Source organism: Ixodes scapularis, unplaced genomic scaffold, assembly GCF_016920785.2.
Source record: "Ixodes scapularis isolate PalLabHiFi unplaced genomic scaffold, ASM1692078v2 PGA_scaffold11__112_contigs__length_91849675, whole genome shotgun sequence".
Taxonomy (NCBI): domain Eukaryota; kingdom Metazoa; phylum Arthropoda; class Arachnida; order Ixodida; family Ixodidae; genus Ixodes; species Ixodes scapularis.
The window spans coordinates 57,711,908-57,734,575 of NW_024609837.1; the positions used below are offsets into that span (position 1 = coordinate 57,711,908).

The following is a 22,668-nucleotide window of genomic DNA, read 5'->3' on the forward strand; positions in this document are numbered from 1 at the left end:
TGCACAGTTGCTAAAACTGGTTCCCAGACATTTCATCGAACGCCATACCATTAAACTGCTGATGGTTGTTTCATCTAATGTTTTCTTTGAATATTTTTCTTTTTCAAGCCACCTCTAAAGTGCATCATGGGAATGTCTAGGGCATCTTCTTACATACAAGTCCTTTAGAGGGTGATGACAGCCCTCACATTTTATTGTTTATTCTTTTCCTGTGTTTTCGAAAGTACAGGGAGTTCCCGAGAAAAGAGAATCGTGTTTTTCGGCCCGAGTAAATCGACTATGCAACGCAGAAAGTTCAAAATCCGTGAGAATGTGGCGCTGGCAGTTGGGATAGAACACAAAAGCTGGGGAACACAACGTTACCTGGATCAAAAGATATTTGAGAAAAACTAAATTTCTCTTTCACTTCACATCCACCAGGCCTAATATCGTCAAAACAAGAAATGACACTGGGTGCTGTAGCATCTATTTCAGTAAAAAAAAAAAAAAAAAAAAAACTTGTCAGCAAGGCAGAAAACCATATCTTATTTTTTGCTGACAGGACTTTCTCAAATAAATAGATGCTACAGGCAGCCAGAGGGTCATTTACTGTCTTGACGATATTAGGCTTAAGTGGATATCAGCTCGTAGAGAAATTTTGTTTTTCTCAATTATATTTTGATCTAGGTAACGTCATGTTCTCAAACTTCCGTGTTCTTCCCAACCGCTAGCGTCACATTCTTACAAAGATTGAGTTTTCTGCAATGAATAGTTTATTTACCTGGGCCGAAACACACTGTTCTCTTTTCTTGGGAACTTCCCGTACATGCGCATTGGTGCCCTCCGGTGCAAGCACATAGTCTTGACTTCTTCACTCATACCATTTTAGCACCCTAAGTTTTATGTTTGCTGTGTCATGCATTTAAGCAACTCAGCACAACGAGGAATGCCTCCAACCTAAGAGACCATAATGGACCATATGCAAAGTTGTTTGAATGTCTGGCGACACTCTGTGCACTGCCATCTTTGCTGAGTCGAGATTCCTCTGCCGTTTGTCAATTTTGTGGCATTCTTGGTGACAATCGAGGCTTACTGCCCACCGTCATTGATCTTCACCCAGACCTTCGAGGTAAACGTTAGTATAGTTTTACGCTCTTCTTGCGCACGTACGTGCTCGTCACTTCGCCGGTCGCTGGTTTCTCGCCACATTTAACATGGTGGACATACACTTCAGCTCGTAATTTGGCTTTTTTGAGTACCGGCAAAGGAACGGGCACGGGTGCCTGGCTCTTGAAAGCGCTTTCTCTGCACGAATGCTTGTGCAAGCGAGGGATTCTTCAGAACTACACTTTCATGGCCTGGCCTTTGCCAGCGCCGGAGCCAGCTGGTGAGACGGAGAATCTTCTTCGGGGCCCCACTAGATGGCGCTGGTCATTTCGCATATTTTGGTGCTAATTTTGAATCTGGAGGATCGTTTCTTTTCGGGGTCTCCCTTTAGACGTTGCGACGTGCTTGACGCCGTGGTTTTTTTCACGCGAAACAATCGCACACCGTTGCCAAGATGTCCAAGGGGAGGAGCCGCAAGGTTGCGAAGCCAGAGGACCCCCTCATCGGCTGCGACAAATGCGGGAGATGAGCATACGTTTCCGAGAGCGATTTCAAGAACACTCAAGAGGCTGAAAATGCTGACTTCGTCTGCAGAATATGCAAGATGGTTGACGAGGTGGACACGACACACAGAAACAAGAATGAGGAACTGGAAACGACCATGACGGACATGATTAAAAGGTGGGAAGACACCAACAAAGCAGGTGCCGTGGATCAGACCGACATGCTACATGCACTCCTTGACCGGGTGGATAAATTGGAGCATTGTGTCGAAGAGCTTGTGAAGCGAATGTCGTCCAGTCGAACTGACAAGGTAACTCTGGACACAACAATGGAGGATTCTCCAGAGTACAGTGCGCGACGTGAGCAAGAAAATGAAAAAACGCCTAACCAGATTGACTATCAGCGACATGGGCCTGTGATGTTCGAAAGTGGTACCCCACTTCCTGAGACCTACGACAGCGGAGCAGGACCTCACCCTCAACATGAAAATGGCATGATGCAGGTACAAACAGAGCAGCAAGTGGCAACCACATCAGTCAAGGACTTGCCCAACCAGGTGGGAGACAATAGCAACACTACCACCATGAATGGGACTCACATAAACCAAAGGCACATCGATGAACATATCCGACCTCCTCAAGGAGTGACACGAGAAGTGATTGTTGCAGGTGATAATAATGTTGCACGGTTTGCACGCACTCGTAGATGAGTAGGGGACCATCGCCGAATGGAAATCCTATATAACAGAGGTGGAACAATCGCAGATGTGCACCACTTAATATACAAATATGAAGAGAAAGCAAGGAAAGTACCCCGAATGTATATATTGCATGTGGGTGTAAATTACATCTTGCACGGCGAACAGCCTGCGGCGATTGTAGAGCAACTGAGGCTGAAATGGACAGATCACAAAGACGCATTGGCCATATGCTCAATACCAGAGATTGAGGGCAGAGGCAAAGGAATTCAAGCAGCAACCATGCTGCTGAATGCCCAACTAAAGAAGCTCTGTAAGGACCTCAAGGCGCGATTTATAGACCTGAGCCGAGATCTCAAAGCTGAGGATGCAATGGAGAGAGGCAGGCTACACTAGAAGGAAGATGGGGTGCGAAATGTGGTCAACAGGCTAGGAGCCGTGGCCAGCCTTTTTTTAGGCATACAATGGCGAAGAGATTCACCAACCTCGAAGATCGGTCAGCAGAGGAGTCCACTGGTAGAGCACAGAAACGAACCAGTGCAGGGACGGAATACAACAACAATGTATGGCAAACCTCAAGATTATCGCCCAGCCGAAGAGCACCGCATGATGCATCAAGCAATGGGGTGCCTGTATGCACAACACACGGACGACCCCGCGAACAGATGGCATGCCGGCAAGACCGAAGTGCTGGCTGGAAAGCCTTGCGATCACTATCCGGTCGCAGAGCAACGCTCGGACCAGAGAAGTTTTCCGCCATTGGGCCCAGTTTGCGAATCGGAGAGAGGGACACCGCGACCCCAAGACATAGTACATTGCTTAGACTTGAACAGGCAACTTCCACCATCGCAAAACAGTCATGTAGCACTTGGGCCGGCTCCACAAATGGACCCTATACAGCCTCAGAGGCAAACACTGTCAAACGGGGGACTCCCACGGTACTACCCCCAATCCTGAACACCCCCAACGTCAACACGTCTCTCCCAAATGTATACACCGGCGCTGCCTCAACCCCAAGGCCTGCGTGCAATCGTGGCCGAGATGGTGAGCCAACAACTCGGTTACCACTACCAGCGGCACAGGATATAGGGCCGCTTTCGGGGAGGGGGGTCGGAGATAAGAGGGTGAGAAACAAAAGTAGGTGTGGCAAAAAAAGACGGAGACGACGTAGACGCAGCAGACGACTGACAAATGTGGTAGGATTTCTCAACCTCCAAGGAGCGAGACGTGAACACAAATGGGAAGAGCTATATAGGGAGTTGGAGGCGGAAGGAATGACGCTTTTTGGAGTGGCAGAGACGTACCTATATGATATTGAAGAAGCTCCAACCGATGCAAATTGGTGTTGGGCTGGACGCAATCGTGTGGAGGGACAGCGTCGAGGTGGGGGAGTTGGCGTGGTGTGGCGCAGTACATCAGTATGGTGCAAGGAGCCACGAGACTGTTGGGACCATATTTGGGTAACGGGAGAGATCATCGGGATTCCTGTTGCCGTCTGTATAGTATACGTGTCGGTGGGAGCTGCGCGCAGAGAGGAGAATCAAAGTTTAATGAGCTGTGTGGAAACCGAAGTCAAGGACTTGGCTGCTACTAAAGACATTCTCATCATGGGGGATTTTAATGGACACCTGCATGAACTGGACGGATGGGAAGACGAAAATGGGCGAGTGATGCTGCGGATGGCCGAAGTTAACGCCTTGGAGATACTAAATCTCAGGGCCTCATGTGAGGGTCAATATACATGAAATGCCCGGGAGAGCAAAACGTGCATTGATTACGCCTTAGTCTCACAGAATTTGGCCCGCTATCTGGTTCACACACACATTTATGAAGCTGGTGAACACAGTATTGGGAGTGATCACAACCGGATACGGTTAGAATTCTCCAAAGCTACACCAAAAATAATAAGAGAAAAGCACTCTCCGACAGGTCGTTCCCGGCTATCTCCATCGGCAAGGGAGAAGCTGGTGGAGGAGTTTGAAAACAGCACCAAGAGAAAGAGCGCGGCTGGATACGCAGAATATCTGACAGAATTAAAGCGCCTCATCCGACAACATTCTACAAAGGAACGAGGTGGGCGACGACTAAGAAAGCGATGGTGGGACGCGGAAGTTCAAGCCGCCATCAGATTAAGACAGGAGCTAAACAGGGAGCATCGCATGGTTCTCCATGGCGGCCCGGCAGACGCTGTTGCAATAAGGTGGCAAAAGTACTGGTTGCAGAAGCAGGCCGTAAAACAGCTTGTGCAGGACAAAATGGCCCAGGCTGATGTAGCTACAATGAGAGACATCAGTTCAAGTGGTCGAGACGCACCCAGAAAGTTCTGGCGATATATGGGAACTCTCAATGGAAGAGACCAGTGCCCAGCAATCCTGGACGAAGACACAGGGCTGCCCACAGAGAGACTTGGGCAATGCCTTACAGACCATCTCGTTGAAATTTTCTCGCCTCCAGGAGAGACACCACTACAAAATCTCTGCCCCAAGCAAGGCGCCGCAGACTGTGCACCGGATTGCAATAATGTAACAATTGGTAGGGTGTCAGTTATACGCGCACTAGCGCATATTAAGAACAACACCGCCCAGGGATTAGATAACATTCCGGCAAGGGTGCTCAAAGCACTGGGCAAGGATTCCAGGGACCAACTCGCAGCACTTTTTAATGATATTGCAGCTGAGAAAGAAGAGATTCCTCGAGACTGGAGATGCGGCAGGGTTGTCCTGATTCCTAAAAAAGGATGTGACCGTCAGTACCTTCGACAGTACAGACCCCTGACCGTGACAAGTGCGGTGTATAGGGTATTCGCCCACATCATGAAAAAGCGCATGACCGCATGGGCAGAGGAGGAGGGTATACTGAGAGAAATCCAAGGAGGCTTCTGACGGGGATGCCGATTAGAGGACCATCTTTTTACCTTAACACAATGTATTGAGGTTGCGCGGAAAGAGGAGAGGAGCCTAATATGTTGTTTTCTTGACATCGCAAAGGCCTATGATAGTGTTTCCCATGCCCAGCTTATTGTTAGCCTACAACAGCTTGACATGCCGCCGGAGTGGACAACACTCATCTCCCGCTTATACCATGGCAACACGGTTATGACCCACCTTGATGATGCTCACTCTGATGAGGTGCTGGTGACGAGGGGCTTACGCCAAGGGTGCCCACTTTCTCCCCTATTGTATATGTTATATGTATCCACCCTAGAGAAGCAACTTATACAATCAGGACTGGGCTTTTCACTAGCACATTTGGAGCATGGTGATCGAGTTGACTGGGTTCTACCGGGATTGACGTACGCGGACGATGTGGTACTGACCGCAGGATCAGTGTTGGAAATGCAAAAACTTCTTGACATATGCTCCAAGGATGCTATGGGACTTCGTTTAAATTTTAATACCAGCAAGTCAGCGGCGGTAGTGTTTTCGGGCTCCCTCGAGACAACTCTCGATAGCCTTCGTCTCGGAGGGTCCGATGTACCAATTCTTAATTCTTACAAGTACTTGGGCATCACAATGTCGAACGACACGGACTACCTTCAAGGCCATCACACCCATCTCCACCAAGCAACCCTACGAGGAGCCAGCATTCTCCGTAAGCGAAGCCTCTGGAGTTGCAACAGGTTCATCGTTTCGCGGGAATTGTGGAAAGCAGTAATGGTACCCGGACTAACATTTGCAAATGCAGTGGTGTGTGTCCCAGGAGATGTCCGCGCCAATATGGAGCGTAGGCAGAGAGACGTGGGACGCCAGGCACTGGGCTGCCATGGAGCGGTCGCCAACGAGGCAGTGCAGGGTGACCTGGCCTGGTCCTCCTTTGAGGCTCGGGAGGCTTCAAGCAAGATTGCGTATGACGGACGCCTTCGACTTATGGATAGATGCCGTTGGGCGAAGAGACTGTTTATATACACCAACTTGACTGGGCTGCGGACCCGCTGGCAGAAACGCCTCTATCAGCTTCAACACAAGTACGGCTTCTTCTCGGAGCCTGTTGATGCGTCGACAGAGACTGAGTGGACGTCGGAAGTTAGGAAGAGAGTCCGAGACTGCGAGACCCAACAATGGCTTCAAGAAGCCCAAACGAAATCGACGCTGGAGGAGTACCTCACCAACAAAATAACCATCGCCTCGGAAGTCCGGCTGTATGACAACAGCCTGGGTAGCCGCTTTTTGTTCGAGGCACGTGCCAGGGCACTGCGGACGCTGTGTTATAGGCGTCGTTTCGACACCACTGTCATGTCAACAATGTGTAGGGTGTGTGGGGTATATGACGAAACGGTGGAGCATATTGTGCTAGACTGCGCGAGACTCAAGCCGTCCTGGTCACAGGACAATGGCCCAAGGCGTCCGGGACCTTTAGCGCTCTCTGAAGCGTTGGGCTTCACTGACAGTGAAATCGGACAATCCACAGAAGTCTGCCCAGCTACGGGGCTGAAGATAGCCTCCAACGACACAAAAAGGCTTGTTGCAGACACAAAAAGGAGAGTGGAGGACTGGTGGCAGAAGATCCACCTCAGGGAGCATTAAGACACCTACGCTCCCAGGCTTGGGCACAAACCTTGTTTGAGTCCTCCCGATTCAAAGGGAAATAGCCGCATCATCATCATCATCATCATGATGATGATGGTCTAGATCAAAACCGAATGCCTTATGAAGCAGTGTTGGACAGCTTTCGGGAACTAAAACAGAGTATCATACCGCAATAAACCCTTTCCAAAAGTCTGCGCCATGCCTTTTCGCCATTGCTTGCTCACATACTCCGAGCATATATTGGACACGAAGGCTGCGTCTGCGTTCGGCGTGAACTCCACTCGGCTCTTATTGAAAACGAGCGCTGCGTCAGCGTTCAGCGAGGACTTGGATCCAATTGCGTGTATCCATTCCAATCCAGTCCAGATACGATAATCGGTTATAACGATTGCATTTTCGGGTTTTCTCGTTATCGTTATAAGTGGATTGTATCGTAGTAGAATTTACCATACAATATAGTAAAATTGTATGGTATAGTATAATCTATTGAGGTAAGATACTCTGTTTTGAGTTCCTGAGAGCTCTCCAATACTGCTTCATAAGGCATTCAGTTTGATGGTTTTGATAAAATAGTGTGATGGAACAGTGTTTGATATAATGTTTGTTTCTAGTTCAAACCAATCAACAAGGGGCCGGTGTTGATGACGTGTCGTGGTTCGTTCCGACCAACATTGCTAGATTACGTCAGTTGTGGAACTCCCGCGGAGGGGGGTACCCCCCTCACTCACTTCAGTTTGCCTCCCGCAGAGCTTTATATTGGGAGAGTGGCCAGTGGGTGTGGTGAAGAAGGCACTGGAGAGGAGAAAAGTGAAGGAAAGGGAGGAGAGCGAAAGAAGGAGCAAAGAGGAGACGATCGCCATTTTGACGCAACGCTGTCAGCGTGGAGCACTGTTGAGGCTATGTGTCGTCTGCTACGGGCTTACGGTATTTCTTTTTCACAAAATTTGCATTCAAACGTAGAGCAACTTCATTCGTTAGCTTTTTAAGCCACAGGCAAATGACACTATATCATTTTCTTGCCAGAGCCTGCCAGATAAAAGAAAAGAACCAAAATTTAGATGTTGATCCCATTCTGTTGCGCGAATGAATGAAAATGGCGGCCCTCCCCGTTGAGCTGGAAGCAGCCGAGAATTCGTGCGCTCACGCCTCTCGCTCTACAACGCGGGCCGATTGGCTCACTTGGGAGGGGGGCGTTATGCCGGCGAGATCATAGACTGGCCAACCTCTCCCCATATACGGCTCCGGCCTCCCATAAAGCCCCTCTTTCCTGGGAAAAGTGGCGTCATTCATTGTCGTTTGAATGCTCGAGGCACGTGCCGCGCGCCGATTCTGGGAAATTCATGGCGTCTGAAATCCAGCTTAGTGCTGCGCTAGAGTGTACTAGAAGATACGAGTGGGACGAGCTATAGGCTCCGGTCATAGTTTCAGTTGTACCTCAAAATGTGGAAAGCGATCAGGTGGAACCAAGCCACTTTGATCGCAGCGCCACCTTCGCTGCGATCAAGCAACGACACAGGTCAAGGTCATGTGGGCAATATAGCCCCTAAGGGGCTATATTGTATTTTTTATGATTTTGACGTCGGAGGTAACGTCAAAGCAAACGACACGACGACGTTGCGCAACACAAAGATACCGTCATAAGGCCGTCGTGACATCGTGTTGCATCGAGGACGACGCTGTTTGGCGACATCAAGTCACCGTTGTAACGCGGTCATGATGTTGCGTTGAGGACGACGCCGTCACGCAACATCAAGTTGCCGTTGTGACGCGGTCGTGACATCGCGTTGCGTTAAGGACGACGCCGTTACCCGACATCAAGTCGCCGTTGTAACGCCGTCATAACGTCGCACGCCACATCGAGGACGACGTTGACGTGGTTGTCGATGTTGACGCCCCCCGCAACGTCAAACATTGCTCTGACGTCACGTTAACGTCTGCCTGACGTCATCGTGAACGTCAACATCACGACAAAGCCTTGACGGCATGTAACGTCGTCGCCTTCGCCGGCATCAACGTCGACGCACAGTCACGACGAAGTCTTGACGTCGTGAAGCTGTCGGAACGTCTTCGTGACGTCGAGTTGCGTCATGTTGACAACGACCGGACACAAAGCGTCCTTATGACGTTGCATTGAAAAGGACGCCGTCATCTTGACATTCCGTGACGTTGTCATCGCCGTCATCAAAGTCAACGTTGACATCGTCGTCGTGGTCAATGCGATATGACGTCGGAACGCAGTTTTGATGTTGTGTAACGCTCGTTGTCAACGTCGATGACGACATTGAAGTCAAGGCGTCGTCCTGATGTCGCATGGCGTTGTGACGACAAGTCAGGTCGCGGTGACTTTATGTACGTGACGCCTGACGTCCAGATTGTATAAAAAAATATAGTCCGGCGTTCTATCGTTTCTATGACCTTGACCAGTGTGCCGCTCAAGCTTTTCGTTGGAACGAAATGCGTCTTTTTATATAAAGCGGCTAATCCGAACCACTTCGCTCGCACCGCCCGAGAGGGCGCTAAGAGCGAAGTGGCTTGGATTAGCCGTTTTTTTCCACATGCGAAGGTACCAAAATAGCACTCCGGTGGCCCCACTCATCCTTTCTAGTACACTCTAGCTGCTCTGTGCTGCCATGATCTTCCCAAGAGCTGCACGTCGCACGTGCCTCGACGCACCTTGCGCTACTTTTGAAACATAAAGGGGCTGTAGCCTCCCGCAGAGCCGTGTATTGGGAGAGTTTGGCCAATAGGCGGAGCAAAGGCCGCCGCCAGCGCCGAATATTCCCCCTACGCTTAGAGCGTAAACTAAATTTGTGACAATGCGTCGACCAATCAGGAGACCTCTACTCCATCTCACAAATGTCTGCAGTGAAGACAAAGGCACAGGCGCGTGAGCCTAGCTCAGCGAAACGCTTTTGTTTGTACGAGACCTCGTGCATATGAAGCACTTTCCAAAGCCACGCGCTCGTGCCCATGCCTTTGTCTGCACTGCTAGAGCAGCGTCCTGAGACTGGCTGAAAGAAAACAGTGCAAAGGGTGGGGTGCGCGAGCGTCTTGAGACGCGGAGTTCCGCTCGGCACGGCTCAAATTATACTTCGTTTCACTTTATCTGCGAGCGAAGCCAAAGCTAGAAGCGCGAGACCAGCGCTTTTTGCATTTCTCCCCAGCTCGCGCGCTCGAGCAAAGCCTGAAAGCACGGAGCTTCCGTGCTCGCGCTTCCAGTTTTGCCTTCGCTCGCACATAAGGTGAAACGAAGTATAGTCGTGTCACATATTTAGATCACACAACCACCGCTAGGGGCTGTTTCGCGGCCTGTGGTTGGCCCCGAGATGCTCGCCTATTCAAACCAATGTATGGCCAAACTCTCTCAATAAACGGCTCTGGCCTCCCGTCGTTCGAAGCGCCATCTAGATTTTCGTTTCATAGCTGCGTTCCATAGAGCAGAGATGAAACACCATTTAGATACATAATCCATAAAACACACTGCAGTTACCATAGCAGTCGTCCAGCGCGTCGAACGACGGGAGGCGAAACGTGGTGAGAGGGGAGTACTGCTCGTGCACGCATCGTCTATGAACAGTTCCGTAACTAACTGAGCTAATCTAATAACGCTGGTTCTGACGAGAGAGAGAGAAGACTTTCGAAAGAGGAAATACGACCAAACGTCCGACGGGTCATACACACGACCCACTGTCGTGGTTGTACTGTCGTGAGCAAAAGTCTGGACAACACGGGAGCGCCAACCGAATTGCATCGCCGCGCTCCCTGACGGCGCGCGCCTAGTGCCGAGACCTGCGCAATGCGCACGCGCGTCTTTCCTTATCTGCTGGCCCACTCGTTTGCTCGCTTCAACACGATGCGCTCCTGAGCGATTAAATAGGCGCTAGGTGCCGCCCCGGGAATATCTTTCCTGCGACTCGGCGATGCGTTAAAAACTGTCGCTTATGTTGATGCAGCCGCAATGAATTGTAGAACTTGTTTTCGCGTACTCGAGGCAGCCTTGGGCTTTCTTCCGAGTGATCATGCACGCGCAGTAAAGTCATCACAGCTGATGTCAAACTGAACATTTTAAGGTCACTTCGCGAACAACCATGCTGAGAATTTACGGCCAGTACCATTATTTTTCCTCGTTGTTTTCATCGACTTCGTGACCCTTTACAACGCGTGCATAATAAATTGAGCAGCAGCTGTTTGCATTGTAGCCGGGGCAAATTTAGGGTGGGAAGCTTAAAAATAAATAATGGAGGGAAGCGACAGTTTTTAACGCGTCGCCGAGTCGCGGGAAAGATATGCCTGAACGGCGCGTGCCGCGGAGCACGCGAGCTCGTCCCGAGCGGTGAGCGAGGCTCTCGGAATCTTGGTTCCCGGGGCGGCACCTAGCGCCCATTTAATTGCCCAGGAGCGCATCGCGTTGAAGCGAGCGAACGAGTGGGCCAGCAGATATGAAAGGTCGCGCGTGCGCATTGCGCGGGTCTCGGCACCAGGCGCCGCGCCGTTAGGGAGGGCGGCGATGCGATTCGGTCGGCGCTCCCGTGTTGTCCAGACTTTTGCTCACGACATCGCGTCGGGAAAATGGCTGAGTCTGACTAGGTGTTGACCAATCGCAACGTTACCTGCTTCCACGCGGGGACTGATTGGCCGGCGCCTGTTCGGATTCGGCCATTCTTCCGACGCATCGTACGCTGATCGAGGTGATCCCGTCTGACGTTTGGTCGTGCACGCGGCCTGCCCCAATACGGGGCGATGGAAAGGTCTGCAAGTGCGTACCAGTGCCAACTAAAGAAAGACACTCGCCTATGATTGCGGCCAGGTGACAGTGTGGGACCGTCGGCACCAGAGTGACGCTGACTCGGCTATAGTGCTCCTGCACGTCCACTCGAATGTCGTCTTCGGTCACGACACCGAGTTCCTCCAGCGTTTGCGGCTTTTCCGGGTCCCGGATGTCCTTTATCAAGTCTGCATGGATGCATTCAATGACATCTATTGGAACGGCCAAGACTCGGTTATTTACCGTATATTTCTTCCACCCGCCTGCGGACCTCCCCTTCGCTGTTCTGCATCTTGGCGTACGGGGGGAGGTGTCACCTCGCCTTCTAGTGTGTTAAAACGCTCAAAACATTAATAGGTAACTCAAACTTTGTGAAGCACTAATAAAGGTGACATGACACTGAACAAACGTAAGAATCGAACGGCACAAACGTACACAGCAGATTGCAGAAGAAACGCTAGCAGACGCCACACGGCACCATGTTAACCTGTCAAAGTTGCCATCTTGGAGCCGCTGTTCCCTCCACTATCGCACGACTCTTCCGAATATTCCAGCATTATTTTGACGAGTTCTATTATTCCTTAAAAAATATGACTCAGTCACGTAATTTTATAAATTATTTTAGACTGTCCGAAGTGACTGCGCGCGACGGCCAGGCAGAGCTGTCGCCAGGTGATGCGTAGTAGGATGCGTAGCCCAGCCCGCCCAGCGGCGTCCATAGCCAAGCCAAGCTAAGCTTTATCCGTTATACGATACGATTGCGTCATTTGAGAACGCTCATTTTTCCCGTTAAACGGCTGTCTTATATTTGTTTTGCTTCCTCTACACGTCAAAATTCGGGTCAGCTGCGTTAACAACAAGCGTATGTAATCGTAGCGTGGGCCAGCAAAACGAAACGATGAACCTCCACGAACTGTTCCGATCGTTCATGGGATTTCCAAACCGCAGGGACCCGGGGTAAGTCACTGGAGGTGATCCCATATGTGAGAATTCAATCATCTCTTCACCTATTTTCTACGTATACGTGTGCACGAGGGCGAAGCTGATCGATTTGTTGTGAGTAGTCGACATCCTCTTGCACGATGCACAGTGCGAAAAAGACGTTATAAGGTCGCACTTTAGATCGACAGTTCCAATGTCCGCCGAGCATGAATCGGCAGGACGTTGAGTTTCTTGGCATAAGTTATCTGGACACTCACTGCTCACGTCGACAGAGATATAGATTATTCGCGACGTGCGCGAAAAAAAAGGCTCGCTGTGGAGTTGCCGAACGATCCATACGACATCTTTGATTAATTTTGCTTTCATTGACAAAAATGGGAACAGCGTCAGACTGTCCGCTTTTGCGTGTTGGTTTAGGAATGCAATGACTCCAAACTTCCGTCTTGCTTTTTACGCGCACCACCAAGCTTGTAGTTTGCAACTGATCATCACTATAGTCGATGACAGGTCAAGAACGAAGTGGAAGCACCTCCCACCTTTTTCCACTTAAGCAGAGTGGACGCTGGAGAGGAGGTCGCCTCCACTCCAGCGTTCCCTCTGCTACTAAAGTGGAAAGAGGTGGGAAATGCTTCCACTTCGTTCTTGACCTGTCACCGGCTGTATTCAGGATTACAGCTCCTGACGTCACGGCGAGGGAAATCCTGCTTGTGACGTCAAGAACGAAACCCCCTTCCAATAGGGCGCCACGTCTCGACGCTAATAGTCGCTGACAGCCTTATCGTTCCGTAGCCAATCAGAGACCCTGAAGAGCAAATTACAATGCGAGATGCGTGAACATAATAACCCACATCCTGCGTTTCTTGGGCCTTCGGCGAGTCTAGTCGGTTTAACATGGCGTAGGTGTAACAGCACATAACAACAAAGACTGAGAGAAGGAACACAACACAGAACGAGCGCTGTACACCTACGCCATGTAACTGCGCTCGTGTGTTCCTTCTCCAAGTCTTTGTTGTTACGCGCTGTTACACCTACAGTATGTTAAGCTTCCACCAACTAGCCCAGCTCTGCACTTTGTGGTAGTAGGTTTACATGGACCGTTGGAGGCTTATGCAAGAATGCGACCAGTGGATTGCTGTCGCCTTGCTACGTGCTTGCAGATTGGCTGCCGACTCTGATGCCTTCGTTTTGTGACTCGTTTACTCTTGGGTGCTCCCCGTCCAGACTGGGAGAACCGGCGTACCGCGACGACTCTGGCAGCGGATTTGGAGGCGATGGCAGCCCCTATGACGGTTCATTCTTCGCCGAGCCCTGGGAGATGCTGAGGCACTTCGAAGACGTCTTTAGGAACTTCGGACTAGCCGAGTTCCCACACGGTGAGTCCGGGGAAAGAAAGCCCCTTTGACGGAATTGACGGTAGAGACTGTTTGTAAGGCGGTTCGGGGCTATCCACACAACTCTAGCGAAGTCGCTCTCGCTGTATTGGCATTCTATCGTTCCCATAGACCATTTTACTAAAAAAATGAAGAATGAGAGAAAAGTGGGAAAGGGCTGCCACATGCTTTTCTTCTTTCTGGGTTGGGACAAATGAGAGAAAGACCCGAATGGCGGTCATAAAACTGTATTTCATCGGACATTGTCACTTTTGCCAGTCAGTGGTAGACGAAAAAGGTCATTTTCTACCTTAGCCCGGCGCAGCTGCAGAATTCAATGCACTCCAGGAGGCACTGCAATATTCAAAATGGCGCTGCCCACGAAAAAACAGGCTATACTTTGTTTCATGTCACAATGGACCGCAGTGAACGCAACGAGTCATCCGTATCACGTTACTATGCACCCTGCACGTTGCTGCACCCCTCCTGAAGGTCATGTGACACACGGCATTAGATTGGTTGCTCCGATGGCTCGTAGCATCTGCTGCGGTCCATCATAAGGTGAAATGGAGCACGGCAATTTTATTACATTGTCCATTGCCTTCCTTGTTTTCTCAGGTAATTCTCTCTTGTCACATTAGTTTATCGTTCCAATGTAAGTATGGTTCTTCCTCATTTCCTTTCATAAAGCTTTGGCTGGAACTTTCCACCTACTCGCGTCTTTCAATAAATTGAATTTTCTCTGTTTGTTGGCTTCATGCCTAGTAAAGTAGCCCAAATAGCCGGCGCTGTTAGTCACGGCTTGGCACTTGCTTGAATTAACCTAAGCAAACGTCAATTGGACAGGAAGCATTGCCCAATAATGTTAAGAAAATGGCTAAGCTACATGTTTCTACCCATCAATAAGCCGCTCCGGTGGCTGCGAGTCACGTCGGCCAGCGGGTCCCCAGGTGGCAAGTTCAAATCCTGGCCGAGGTGCCCACAGTCTGACGGAGGCTTATTGCCAAGAAGCCCGAGATTTCGGTAGCGCATCGAAAAAAATCCCCGATAGGTCGAAATTATTCCTCAGTCCTCTGCTGAGACGTGCCAGATGCCCTTTGCTGGTTTGGTACCTAGTAAAACCCTGATTTTTGATTTTTTTTCTTGATTTCTGCAGATCAAAATCTTAGACATTTCCAAGATGAAGCTCAGACATTTTCAAAAACCTCCCCATACTGTCGTCAGAGCTGACAATATCAGGCTATCCCCAGGACGCATTAAGCCCGGACAAAATGGCCTCTCGAGGATCGTTTCAGGTTGTCATTCGGGACTTCCTTGGGACAACTCGTCCTGAATTTGACGTCTTGAGTATGTCATCAAGACGTCGGTGCATTGCCTGTGCAGGGGCCGAGGTGGATGAGGGAAGCCGACAAGAGGACCTCAGGGACCGCATGCTCAAGGTACCGGACTACACGGAGCCCTTCTGGGGCAGCCAGATGGTGGGTGTTTCGCTGCTCACACGCACGCCCCAACTGCCGTAGCGCTTTGGGATTTTATTTTACAATGCCCGTCGTTTTGAGGCACCATTTACTGTATTTTTAAAAGTATAGTCTACACTTGGAGAATTGTTCACATCCGTTTCATAGTCCACTCTTGGTGCCTAGTCTGCCACCAGTGCGTATTCTGCATCATCCGGTGCATAGTCCAAACTCGGTGCATAGTCTGTATCTTGTGTGTAATCTGCACTTAAAAAGATTTTCATAAACAGCACACCTTGAAGAGGCCTGCTTTGTTAGTGCACAAAGAAACTTGTATCACACAGAAATCGTCACGTAGTCTGTCACTTACAAAATCCGTCACATCTCGTCAAAATGAAGGACTGAAGAATTACAAATCTTTGAATGGTCCGCATCTGTAGCTAGTCCACACCACATAAAATCTGAACTTTTAAACGTGTATTGTCTGTGGACTATAGTTTGAAAATATAGTATTTATCAAGTTGCACCTGCATTGGTCTCTTGATTGCTTGCATCAGAATTTCCTGGCAAGTTGCAGTTGTGTGGTGTACAATTGTTTGCATAGTTTGAGCCTGTGTGATTACCTAAGTGAAAGCAAAAATAAATATTTTAGGAAACATAGAAACGAGGGTTGTGTAACATTTCCTGCACTGCTTCTTTCTTTTGTTTTTTTACAAGATAGGTTACGAGATGATGTTGCAAAAATAGCGGTTCTCATCATTGGTCACCACCCTGAACGACCGCTGCACCGAGTGTGCAAATGGTTGTTAATCTTCTACATCACACTTAACCGACTCAACTATCATGCACTAAATTTCAAGTGTTGTTCTAGCACATGGGCGGCCATACAAACATGCAAACAGCCATAAAAAATAATTTTGAGTGAAGAGCCACACTACAAAGGTGATGTGGCAGGTTTTTTTGTTTTTTTTTTAAATTTCTTTCATTTGAGAGTGGTTCTAATGTTTTGGCTCTAGTGTTGTTGTCGTTGCAGTTCTGAGCAGCTCTGTTAGGTGTTTGCCCGTCAAGGTCGCACACAACTTTTGTTTTTACCACATGCATTGTTAAGAAGTGTGCTCACAGCATTACATTGAACCGAATATTGACAAAAGTTTCTGGCCTGCAAGCTATGTTTAGGTGGCACGAGGTTGCCAAACTCTAGCAGTATTTTTAATTGTATATCTCTTCCTTTTTACTGTTCTTCTGGGGGGGGGGGGGGGGGTCGGAGTCGGAGGGGGGGGAAGCTGTTACTTACCAGAGAATCGCGAGCCACGCTTTGACCAGTGAATGGCCGCATGTGGTTCATGAGCTGCATTTTGGTCACCCCTGCTCTCGCATGAGATCGCCGAGTCTTCCTCTAATGTTGAAAGTGAGTTATTGTCTGTGCTTGTGTCATTCCAGCCACATCTTCCGGTGGGGCCACATTTTCCATCCGGTCCTGGCCAGTTGGAAGACAACCGTTTCCGAGACATGGGTAACCCGGCATCGTTACTTCCTCGCGCTTGAGCGAAAGGGCCGTCGCGATATCCATTGACCGATGCAAAGTGCACTCCAGTCGTGCTCCTGTGCTCCTCTTTGAGTGTACAGAGATATATTTATTATTTTGCTTTTATTTAATATATAGGGTGCCTTCGAAAATGCAGCTCAGATCGCTCCTGCAAAAACTATGCATTGTGCAGAAAAGAGGTTGATGCCGTCATGGTCTGTGCCAAAGGGCCCATTAAGAAAAATGATTAGTGCTCAATACAATTGGGTAATTAATTTTTTTTATTGTAATTTTTTGTTGGTAATTTGGGGTTTATCGCAGTTTATTTTTGTCAGGTTCCCAATGGCTTCAAATTCAGAGTTTCATTTTATTGTGTTTTCAGTTTTTCGAGATTCTAAATAGAGATAAACAATTCCGGACATAAATACACACTAAGTCGACAAAAGTTTGTACTCCCAATCGCCCGTGCGATTGGTAGTACTAACTGTCCCATGGCAAATCTTGCAAACGAGCTCGGCTTCAATAAACATCAGTGCTTTGAAATAGCCATACTCCTGAATGTAGTCGTTGGGAAGAATCAAACCTCCAGATGGCATTCTATAAAATCTACAGCTTTTTTGACTGTTATGAAGACACAACCCCTCCTCTATCTAAGAAGCCCAAATAGTCTGGTCCAAACTGGAACAGTGGCCTTCGTGACCCATACATTGACCTGATGTGCTTATGCACTTTGACAAGATAGAAGGGAAACTCAATTTTGCCATAGACGCGATATAAAAAATAATGAAGTGGCCTTTTTTTAGAATCGCTAGCCTCGTGCTCGACAAGCTTGGTTTGTAAAATACAGTCTTTTTTGCTGTTTATTTTGCCACCGTGACTTCAAAATTCAAAGTTTTCCCCAATTGCGGAATATTTTACCGGCAAGTGTTTTTGAGATTTATCCGAAAACTCGGAACCCTCTCTAACTATAATATGGGCCATTGCAAAATTATAGTGCAAAAGATTAGGACAGGAAGGAACAATGGGACACGACAGAGCGCTCTGTCCTGCGCCATTGTTCCTTCCTGTCCTAGTCTTTTGCACTATACTCTAAAACCCTTAATGTGTGCGAGCCCCTAATTTTTGTGAATTGAAATATTCGCGAAATTTAAGGGCACATAAAGATTTCGATCCTTGCGGAGTTTCATTGCAGGCGTCTGGAATTCGCGAAAATTAGTGGCCGCGACTATGTCCTTTGTGACCGATTCCCGAAAAATAGGGGCAGCGAATAGAAAGGGTTTTACAGTGATTTTGTAATGAACAACCAACTGACCCAACAGTTAATTCTAATTTTTTAACACATGCTTATGCGCTATACAAATGCAGTCTGTACAGGCAAGTTACACGGTTGGTGAGACATAACATGGGGGGGGGGGGGGGGGGGGAATGGTCAAGATAAGTAAAATAAGTATGTAAAGTTTGTTTATTAACTTTTTATTAGGGAAGGGGTGAGCATGTGGTTCCATTTAGAAACTTGCTCAGCATCATCGAAAACAAATACATAACTTGAGAAAAGTTTGGATTGTGTGGGAAGCGCGGCACTGCAGAAACGCAGATTGAAAGAGACAGAAACTGCGAGGGCACATTAGGGTTTGGGCAGCCTCGTTCCCATTTTACTAGTGGTTACTTTAGAGTCCCCATGTGCACCGAATCTGTCTAAAAATTTACTTATTAGGAGGTTTTCGACAACGCCCAGCGAGTTTCTAATTGAAACCATATGTTTACCTTCACGAATTATAAAGTTGATGAACGATGAACAAAATTACGTTAATTGACTTATCGCGACAAAAAGCCCTCTATTTTATGTCCTCTTGGCCGTACAGCTTGCCTGCACAGACCTCGAATGTGTAGCTTTCGTGGCTTTTTTTAAAAAGTCTACAGAGCCTAAAGAAAAACAGCCTGTGTACGGGCCTGCCAGTGGACTATTCGTGGTCTGCCAGTAATACATACATTCAGTGACCAACGATTGAAAAAGTTGCGAGTTCTCTTTTTGCGAGACCAGATCTTCCGATAACTCATTCCAGTGCCATGAAAAGCATGGGAAAAGTGAGTTATTGAAGATGTCGGTGTAGACACAAAATTTGCTTTAGCGAACGCCGGGGGTAAATGTTTTCCTCAAACGTTCCTTGTACCAATGCAGACTTGGATGACCACGTGGCCGCGAGGGGCATCGACAGTCTGCTGGCACAGCCGCCGGACCCGGGCGTGGTGGTCGGAGTGCAGCCGCAGCCGGACGCTCAGGGAAGCACCTCGATGCACACCTTCACCTCCATCAACGGGGTGCGTGTCGTGCATCGCCATTTCTACGGCAGGAAGCGCTTAAGAGTGGCGAGAAGGCGTTGCACACGTGTCATGGCAACAGAAAACACGTTCCCGAATAACGAAGCGTAGCTGCTCACGTGATCTCGGGAAGCCGTGGGAGGAAATAAAACGCGGCAAAGAATAGTGCAGCGGGCGTATCGTGCCACGACTTTGCGCAGCAGCCAGTGGTAGTGTACATGATATACCTCCTCCCTTCGTGATCACTTCAGTTGCCGCAGGGGGCTGCTCGCAATCCGAGGGCGCAAAAAACACGAGGCGTCAAACGCACCCTCAAAAGACAGTACCCGTGGAAACTTCCGATTAAAGCATACCCTTCATAGACCCCTTCTGAATACTGTAAACAATTTATCTCTCGCAAAGACCGATATATTGAAATTTTTGCTAACTCAAAAATATGGTGAAAAATAAATCCCGGGAGTACACTTACCCTATGGTAACTAATACATAGTGTACCACTCCCAGTCGCAATATTTTGTACCCGCGAGATATTCTCGAAATTCACACTCCACCAAATTTTTGTACAGATTTGTACAAAACAAATTGAGCCCGTGAAAATAAAATAATTTACGGTAAACTTTACCTTGTCTTAATCGTTCTAATAAACCCGCGGAGCCCATAAACGTATTGCGTGCGCAATGCTTGCGAAACCACGCAAAACTTAGTTTCTTGTCCCCAAGAAGCCAGTGGCGCGAGCTTGAGGTCTCTCTTGTAGGTGATTTAGCCGCCGGGTGACATACCTGTGGGTGTCGTCAAACCGGCTCATCTGTGGTTTTCCTCCGGTGTGCAGAAAGTGGAGGAGAAGCGGGTAACGACGGATGCGGAGGGAAACCGGGTGGTGAGCATCACGCGGAGCCTCGGGGACCGGTCCCACACGGTCACAACTCGCACGGGGCCCCAGGGCAGCGTCCAGACCGAGGAGCACTTCGTCAATATGGACGAAGGCGAGTGCTTAGCACGTCCCCTGCCTTCCTTCCCCTGACACGGAGCTCTTCGTCAGAAAAGCATCGGGGCTACTGGGATTCCGGCCAGAGGCTGGTTCAGGTTGCAACCAATTCCGGCTAAAGTTTAGCTGCACCCGAGTGCATTGTGTTGTCTCGTGACCTCTTACGACGATAGAATACACTAGCGCCATCTGTCGGGCAGCTGTGGAACATTCGCGATTTTTGTTTCTTTCCTGATGCGAAAATCGGGACGCTGACTGCGAGCAGGGCAATATTTTTTTTATTACCAGTTTCAGTCACTTTTTAGTCTGAAGTACTCAAGACTTGGTCAGTTTGGTGGCAAGATTGTTGGGAGACATTGAAATAGTGCTGTAAATATTTTGACGGGGGACATTAAAATTCCTGGAAAAATGTTTTCGAGTCTTCAGGAAGTGGCACCACGGACGTCAAAATGATAGTCAAAACTATTTTGACTGTAGACGTCAAAAAGAGTGACTGCCTACTTCAAAACCTGCACTTAAAATTCCAGAGCACAACCACATAGATGCCAGCAGCATGGCAGTTTGTTTTCTCGTAAGACGGTACAAGTCTGCACAGCGCACTTAATTCCAACCAACCTTAACAGCTCTTGCACAGCGCAGGAGCTTGCTACAAGCTGCAATGACTAGAATGCTTGAAAATGGAGAGATGGGCAAGTTGGTACATGACCTTTAAAACAATATACGGCGTAAAATAGGAACAAAAGTAGAGGAACAACACAACAAAGCGGTACTTTCAGCTGAGTGTTTATTTTTAAAAAAATCTTTACACTTTATTAGAGTATATAGTCTTATACACCCTATCAGGGTGTAAAGGGTGTTTACCATATTTACTTCCATAATGAATGCACTTGCATAATAAACGCACCTCCTACAACGGGTACTAATTAGGGGTGTGCGAATAGTGGTTTGAATCGAATAGCGTTGCGTCATTTATAGCTTTGAAAGCGCTAGGGGAAACCAAGATCTATCGGTTCTCGTTGTAGTGTGAATGCTGGGAATGGCACTTCGCTATTCGATTCGAACCACTATTCGCACACCCCTAGTACTAATATTTTGACTTTTTTTTTTCCCTCGCATAATGAATGCTTTACCAGTTTTCGGCTCCACAAGTTTTGAATTGCTTCCAATTTAGCTAGCCACCAAGCCAGTTTTCTTTGTCGCCAAGCGGTCTGGCCAAGTCAAGCCAAGCCAAGCCGCTCTCGTAGTGGCTGCAAGTGCGTAGCGGTGTAGTTGCGGAAGTGATCAACCGTGAAATTGAGTGGCGCGCACACTTGACGAAGCTTGGGTCGAGGAATTGCCCAGCCCCTGGCATTCTTCGCCTATCGGATGCATTGATGTCAACAAACATGCAGTCGTCTGTGGTCCGCTTCGGGACAGTGAAATTGAGAAAGTGGTTGGGCCTAAGAACGGTCGCATTGCTCTCCGTGCTGCGTAAGCTTCGTAAGGCGCTTTTCCTTCGGCAAAAGCCACGCCGAAAGCAATTTATAAAGCATGGTTACTGTAGCTCGTCCCCGACCAGCCATGGGTGCGCCTCCATCGGTGGAGACGTGCTGCAGTACTTTGCCGTGTCATATTGGCACCTAATATGACATTTGCACGAAGTATGTAAATGCACAACTTTTACCCCGCGTAATAAGATATGTGTCATTCTTTTGGGAAAAAAAGTGTTCATTATGCAAGTAAATATGGTATATACCCTTGTTGACACCGGGAACATTCTGTGCAGGAGACAAAGCCAAGTTCGACGAAATGTGGGGCAGTGCAAGCAGCGGTCCATCTTTCGTGCCTCGTCAGCTGGTGCCATCTGCGCCCGGTGATCCAAGCTACGGAAGCATCTTCCGCAAGCTGTTTGGCTTTGCACCACCCGGCCGGCCCTGAAACCCTTTCCGGATGGACATGTGTTTTTCCGCAAACTTTCCTAGACCCTCCGTGTTAGTGGAACGCGGATTCCATTGTGGCAGACGTGGAAGTAGGTAGCAGACGTGGAAGTAGCCGGCGAAAGAGCTAGTCGGAGCTCATTCGTGGAAACCAGCTGTTTTCGCTACTTTTTGAAGTCAGTTGTCTTGCTGGTGTGTTAAAATTTCCTTGTAGAGTTTTTACAAATAGTATATGGAATAGGAATAAAGAATTCTCCTATTATGTAGAAATGGTGCAGCTTTCTTAGTTCCTTCTTTCAAGTTTGCTGATATTTTGAAGTCCTTTCAAGGATAGACTGAGACATCGATTACGGTTCGTGTTACCTGTTCCTGGACTCTAGGACGACCCCAGTTCCATGCACGACCAGTATGGCTTGATTAAATTGGAGCCTTTGTCATGCTGTGTAGGAGCGTTCATTACTTTATGGCACATGTTTGCATTGTGTATGTCATTGAATGGTAACAAAAAGATGCAATCTTTGTTAATTCTATTTTAATCTTTTGATACGCTCCGACATTACACGAGCTTTTGCAATC

General features: G+C 48.5%; 2 protein-coding genes across 2 annotated transcripts in view; one reads left to right on the forward strand and one right to left on the reverse strand.

Annotated features, from left to right (window-relative positions):
• Positions 1-11,882, reverse strand: part of LOC8041851 (cytosolic iron-sulfur assembly component 2A) — a gene marked incomplete at its 5' end in the record, with an annotated part of 15,882 nt that extends 4,000 nt beyond the window's left edge. Inside the window, 2 exons of the mRNA XM_040219731.3 lie at positions 11,605-11,766; positions 11,822-11,882. Coding sequence (XP_040075665.2) covers positions 11,605-11,766; positions 11,822-11,882 — 223 coding nt within the window. The remainder of the gene's footprint in view (positions 1-11,604; positions 11,767-11,821) is intronic.
• Positions 11,883-12,303: 421 nt separating this feature from the next.
• Positions 12,304-22,362, forward strand: LOC8041852 (HCLS1-associated protein X-1). Its single transcript, XM_040219729.3, has 7 exons — positions 12,304-12,535; positions 13,742-13,893; positions 15,274-15,368; positions 16,788-16,860; positions 19,052-19,191; positions 20,021-20,174; positions 21,942-22,362. The coding sequence occupies exons 1-7, from the start codon at positions 12,477-12,479 to the stop codon at positions 22,091-22,093; spliced, it is 825 nt and encodes a 274-aa protein (XP_040075663.2). The 5' UTR covers positions 12,304-12,476; the 3' UTR covers positions 22,094-22,362.
• Positions 22,363-22,668: the final 306 nt, after the last annotated feature.

Coding starts and splice junctions, on each gene's coding strand:
- LOC8041852 (XM_040219729.3), top strand. CDS start 12,477: ATGAACCTCCACGAACTGTTCCGATCGTTCATGGGATTTCCAAACCGC. Junction 13,894..15,273: donor ACTAGCCGAGTTCCCACACG/GTGAGTCCGGGG, acceptor TTGCCTGTGCAG/GGGCCGAGGTGGATGAGGGA. Junction 15,369..16,787: donor CCTTCTGGGGCAGCCAGATG/GTGGGTGTTTCG, acceptor GTGTCATTCCAG/CCACATCTTCCGGTGGGGCC.